We start from the raw sequence: 5,515 nt of genomic DNA, 5'->3' as shown, positions 1-5,515 counted from the left end.
GCTTGTCCAGGTATTAATCAAACATAACCCGAGTCTTATTATTGTTGAAATTGTTTATTGAACATCATCTCTTCATATTTCTGCTTTAAAGAAAAAAAACCCACATGCAGGAAAAGTCTATAATGTGTTGGTCATCACTCAAAAGCATATAATTAATGAAAAGACCAGTCTCAAGATAGTAGGCCATGTTATGAGTAATGATGCATCACTGAAAAACACTTGGTTTTTTCTAAGTGTGAGGTTCTTGAAACAGTCTAGTCTCTGCTGTTTGTGGACCAGACCAACCTTATGGGTTTTCTTTTTCATCTACCAAACAACCTATTTATGCCCCCAAGTTTCCTAAAGTTTAGTAAGCATCCTTGACAGGACTCTCCATGGGAAAGAAAACAAGCTGGTTTAGTTTCTTCAAGAGACTCTTCTTATTGAAATCGAAGTCGACAACCAATGAAAAGGCCGGTTATCTGCTTTTCTTTTTCTTTTGAAAACCAGAATCTAGCCCTTCTTTTCTCTGTAATGAAAGTGATGATTGAATTCCTTTTTATGATTTTCAGCAAGCCCACAAGAAGTGGAGATTGGCGTTTCATAGACTCCAGCTAAGGCAATATCCATTGCTTCCGATTTCATCGGCATCCCAGAAATTGCTAAAAGAAGCAAGAGAGGAACAGAGAAAACAGGCTCTGGCAGTTGCAATGGCTACGGCAGCTGCAGCCAAAGCTGCAGTTGCTGCTGCTAATGCTGCAGCCGAAGTTGTCGAGTTCTTGGGAATTCCAGAGTCTTATATTGAGCATCTAAACAGGAAACAAATATTGGCTGCCACCAGAATTCAGGCCGCCTATAGAGCATTTCTAGTCAGTATTTTCTCTTTTTCTTTTAAGAGAAAATCTGATCTAATGGGTTTTCTGTAATTTTTACTGGATTCTTTTAGACTTTCTCTAATTAGTTCAATGCAAGAGAAATAAACATGTCTTATACAGGCCAGAAAAGCACTGAGGGCATTGAAAGGATTGGTAAGGCTTCAAGCAATTGTCAGAGGAAGAATAGCAAGACGTCGATCCAATGTTCTTAAGTTCTTGCCACTTCCATTGGCGAAGACACGCTCTTTACGCGAAGGAGAGAATACCTGTTTTCTCGGTGAAAAGCAATTGAAGGTACACGAACAAACAAGGAGAAATCATACATAAATTCCTTAGAGTAATAAACCCATAAATAAGTATTCAAGTTTATTTTGAAATAAATAAAAGTATCTAACCATTGTTTGATATGGGGTTATTTGAATAACCAAATGGATGCTCTCAAATACCCTTAATTGATGTAAGTTGGTTATTTATGTTATTTGAATAAAATGATTTAAAAGGTTACTATGATTTAGTATTTTAAAATATAAAAAAAAGGTAAGTTGATATTTTGGATAATTATTTGAATTGATGAAGTTGATGATAGAATGAATAGTGGTTATATGAAAATAATCTCAATAACCACATCAAACAAGGCCCTAGTTTAAAATTATCACTTAAAAATACTTCATATCAAAACAATACGGTTTAATAGTTTAAAGGAAAATTTCAAATTTTACTCAATTCCTTCTATGTCAGATGTCAGTTTGTTGAAAATAGCTTTTTTGTTCATATTGCAGCTGAATTGCAAGAGTTACAGAAGTTGGGATTATAGCATATTCTCAAAGGAAGATTTGGAAGCCTTGCAGCTAAGAAAGCAAGAAGCAACAAGCATGCGAGATCGAATGAAGAAATATTCATCTTCTCATAGAGTACGGCGTAAATAGAAAGAATGACACAATAGTTCTTTTTCTTATCCCATTTTGTGTAATTTTCTTTCGAAAAAACTATTTCAGGAGAGACGGATCAATGAATACCTGGAGAATTCAATGATTGACAATGGGAGGATGATGAGCCCACTTCTAGAAGTGGAAGGAGCGGGTATTAATGGATCAAGAAAGAGGGAATTATCCAAATCAAGATCAACTGTTTCCTCGAATTTTATAGAAGCCGAAACATTCATAAGAATGCAATCAAGTTTGAGGAAGGAAGAGCCTGATTCCCCAATTGCACTCCCAAGGAGATCATTTAACCGAACTGAACAAAAATCAGTATTGAATGACAGTTGTATGGTGAATTCTCCAGCCTTGCCAACTTATATGGCTGCCACAGAATCTGTCAAGGCTAAGTTGAGATCAACAAGCACACCGAGGCTAAGGCTGGGAACTTATGATCAAGATTTTCCATATAAATCAAGAATCTTTTGAAAAACAAGAGTCCAGATCTGAAAAAAAGATGATTAAGGACATGAAAGACCAGCAGGTTGTATATTCTCTATCGAAATACTACAATTGTTTGACATGTAAAAAAAACAAGCATGGGATACAATTTACACACATAAACAACGCTTTGGCTAAATTTGTGACAAAATGAGACTTTTTTTTGTAATTTTCTTTATTGAGTGGGGGTTGATTTGAGTTCGTGTAAGCCACTTTGTTATCACATTTTAATCCTGGAAAACATGCATTATTAATGTCTGTCATTAATCACGAGAATTTAGAACACAATCCAGATCATGATCCAGAGTCAGAAAATATTCTTGGGATCTATAATCAGAAAATAACCTTGGTCCTTGGATCATGAATCAAAAAATAATTTGTCTACCAAATAAAGTATAAAATAACACTAGAGTCTAGGTCATGATCCAAAAAGACAATCCTTATACCAAACCATAAAAAAGATACTTTCAATGAGATCATGGTTGTGACTAATATTGACAAAATATCAATTCCAAATATGGTGTTTCATTCTCATCTTTTTAGATGTATGGTGTCCTGAAACAATCTTCTGGGATGTAAAAATTTTCACATAGGAATTGTATAAACCAGCAAGGCTAAGTTTATGCCTGCCAAATAATACCAACTTTTTGGTTGTTTAAACAAAACAAAGAAAAAATGTATTAAAACAATTATAACTCAATCCCAGTTCTAAGTTCTAATAATTGATGAGATGATCTAAAAAACACTAAGTTTTAAAAATATATATATCACATAGAAACTTTGTCAAACAGAAATACAAATGTGTCTGCATACAAAGTTTTAAATTACATTATGCAAATAAACCAAAACCAACCATCAATAACTGAGATTCTAATTTCTAATTTTCCCTAAACTTGTGTCCTAAGCCATAAGGTTCAATCGAGATTAAGTTCACTAAGAAATCTACATAAAGAAAACGTAAAAAGGGAGCAATTTTTTAGGACTTACCTAATCTGCAGATTACAGCATGAACACCCAAACATCATAATGCAAAACCAATTTCACATTATTCTTATAGCTTCTCACTGGACAGAGCTCTTCAACCGAAGAACAATTTAAAATTTCTGAAGAAAGAAGCATTTTTTTCCAGAAAATTTTCGATGGAATCTTTCCTACCAAATTTTCAGACCTTGAACATTATCATTTGATTTCCGAAAAAAGAAGGGTTCTTAACGATTTTACCATTTCCTCTAGCCGGACACTGTTTTCAACCAAGTAGCCTTCAGCTTCTTGTTTAGTTCTAAAAACACGCCCGTCCATTAAGTAATGGCCATTTTCTCTTGAAATTACACTATATTCACTAGCCAGTTCCAAGACCTCAGATACACAGCAAATTCCTTTTCCAAACAATATCTCTATATCAGCTTTCTTCATAGGAGGAGCCAGCTTGTTCTTCACCACTTGAACATTGATCTTTACTCCTGTAACCTTTCAAATAAAACGCAGAAACACGACAAAATTTGGCTTGATTTTGTACTAAGGTTTGATGTTAAAAATAATAATATTGTTATAATACTAAATACTAGGGATACTTTGATCAACCCAAATAATTTGATTTTTTATCAAACAATTCTTTTCTAAAGAAACAGTAAATTTTAAAATAAATCCATATCAAACAAGCCCTTTTTCTCAACCTGATCCAATCCCTAATCAATATATATTGAGTCCTAACTTATAACCCAATCCAGTCCATCTAAATTCAATCCAATTAAATGCAATCCAAACTTTTCAAATCGAACTTTTCAAATTACTTCGTTTTTAAAGACTCTATTTTGTAAATTAGTTAATGATAACAAAAGAAATTAAAAAATAGATAAATATATTAACTCTTACTAGGTGGTCAAATCTTACTCTTCTTTTTACCAGTTTTTAGGTTTAGTTAAACTTGTCAAGCTCAAGTGGAATCGATATGAGCTCTATTTATTTTTTAAATTGCTTTTGAGGCTTCAAGCTGCAGCTGGCCATGTTATTGCTCTAGTTTCGGGTTGTAAAAAACAAAGAAAATGTTTGATGCATACCTCATCGTTCATCTTGAGCAACCCTGTTCTGAAAATTCTCAATCTCACAGCTGCATAAAATGGCAAGGCGTTTCCACCGCAAGTTACTATCTCAGCATGTTTAAAACCCTTATTGGATGTCACCTTTGATCTCACCTATAAAAGGCAATACCAGACTTAAATGATCTTATCAGCAACTCAAAATTATATATAGGGCAAGGGAATAAAAGGACTTAAAAACGGAAATTTACCTGATTAATAAATATGACAAGAGTTTCAAAGTTGCATAATGAAGACTGAATTTTACGTAAGGCTTGTGTCATAATTCGTGATTGTGAGATCTTGTAATCTTCACCTGCAAGTGCATCTATGCACTTCCCAGGAATAAGAGCAGCTACCTGTGGGATTTCAAACCATTGTAAGACTGCAGGTAAAAAAATAAAACATCCATTGATTTGATGAAGGCAACACTTGGCTAAAACACTAACGAAGGAAACATAGACATGAATCATAACTATGTTCCTCAAGTGTAGCTTTCTCTTCCAAAACCATCCTAGAACAAGCTTGCATGAATAACACAACATGTAGATGATGTAATTGGGAGGGTGAAAGAAAACAGAACCATGGAAACTGTTATTTTGTCATCCAGAATATAGTGTGATTTTTTTGCTTAATTTGGTTGAGAGATAGTTTTCTGTATCATGATCCAAATTATTTTATCATTGTGATTTTTGACAAACATAACAAATGTAGATTTTTCCGAACCATAATCCATACGAAAAAAATGCATACCAAAACAGCTTGCACCAGTTAAAGGAGTTTGTGGGTTTATTCTCCATCTTAGGAGTTCATGTATATATCTGATTTCTATGCTTTAATTCCTTCCATATTTGTATTAAGACTCGAGTTAACATCTTACGACAATTAATTTATCACCTGTTTGCAACAACTGACTCTAGTTAACAAAATTTGTATGAGCTGTATCATTCAGTTCTACGAGTTTAGAGCTAGTATGACAGCTGATATATGATTTTGTTTTATGTCATCTAATAGATTAATTATTCAAGAATACTTTAATGGGTGATATTCAACCTTCACAATTATATATGTTAACACCCCAACTCCCACATCAAAAACAAACAAGATGATGAAGATCGTACATAGGGCATGAACTAAGGTAGTGCCTCCATAAAGGATAGTTCATGAG

The 5,515-nt window shown here is 33.7% G+C and overlaps 2 protein-coding genes across 2 annotated transcripts; one reads left to right on the top strand and one right to left on the bottom strand.

Annotated features, from left to right (window-relative positions):
- The first annotated feature begins 344 nt into the window (after positions 1-344).
- Positions 345-2,435, top strand: LOC124917388 (protein IQ-DOMAIN 12-like). Its single transcript, XM_047457835.1, has 5 exons — positions 345-452; positions 552-848; positions 975-1,148; positions 1,634-1,765; positions 1,850-2,435. Exons 1-5 carry the CDS (start codon positions 375-377, stop codon positions 2,258-2,260), a joined length of 1,092 nt encoding a protein of 363 aa, XP_047313791.1. The 5' UTR covers positions 345-374; the 3' UTR covers positions 2,261-2,435.
- Positions 2,436-3,016: 581 nt separating this feature from the next.
- On the bottom strand, positions 3,017-4,706 carry LOC124917387 (DNA repair protein recA homolog 2, mitochondrial-like; the record flags this gene model as incomplete). Its single annotated transcript, XM_047457834.1, has 3 exons — positions 3,017-3,739; positions 4,330-4,464; positions 4,560-4,706. Coding segments are annotated over 3 exons (570 nt in total), but the record flags the coding sequence as incomplete, so codon positions are not given.
- Positions 4,707-5,515: the final 809 nt, after the last annotated feature.

Source organism: Impatiens glandulifera, unplaced genomic scaffold (genome assembly GCF_907164915.1).
Source record: "Impatiens glandulifera unplaced genomic scaffold, dImpGla2.1, whole genome shotgun sequence".
In the NCBI taxonomy this organism is placed as follows: Eukaryota; Viridiplantae; Streptophyta; class Magnoliopsida; order Ericales; family Balsaminaceae; genus Impatiens; species Impatiens glandulifera.
This window is presented reverse-complemented; position numbering and strand designations above follow the sequence as displayed.

Bases quoted from the DNA above. Each gene is read 5' to 3' on its own strand.
- LOC124917388 (XM_047457835.1), top strand. From the start codon at position 375: ATGGGAAAGAAAACAAGCTGGTTTAGTTTCTTCAAGAGACTCTTCTTA. The intron at 453-551 runs GCCGGTTATCTG...TATGATTTTCAG, and splicing joins AGTCGACAACCAATGAAAAG to CAAGCCCACAAGAAGTGGAG. The intron at 1,149-1,633 runs GTACACGAACAA...TTCATATTGCAG, and splicing joins TCGGTGAAAAGCAATTGAAG to CTGAATTGCAAGAGTTACAG.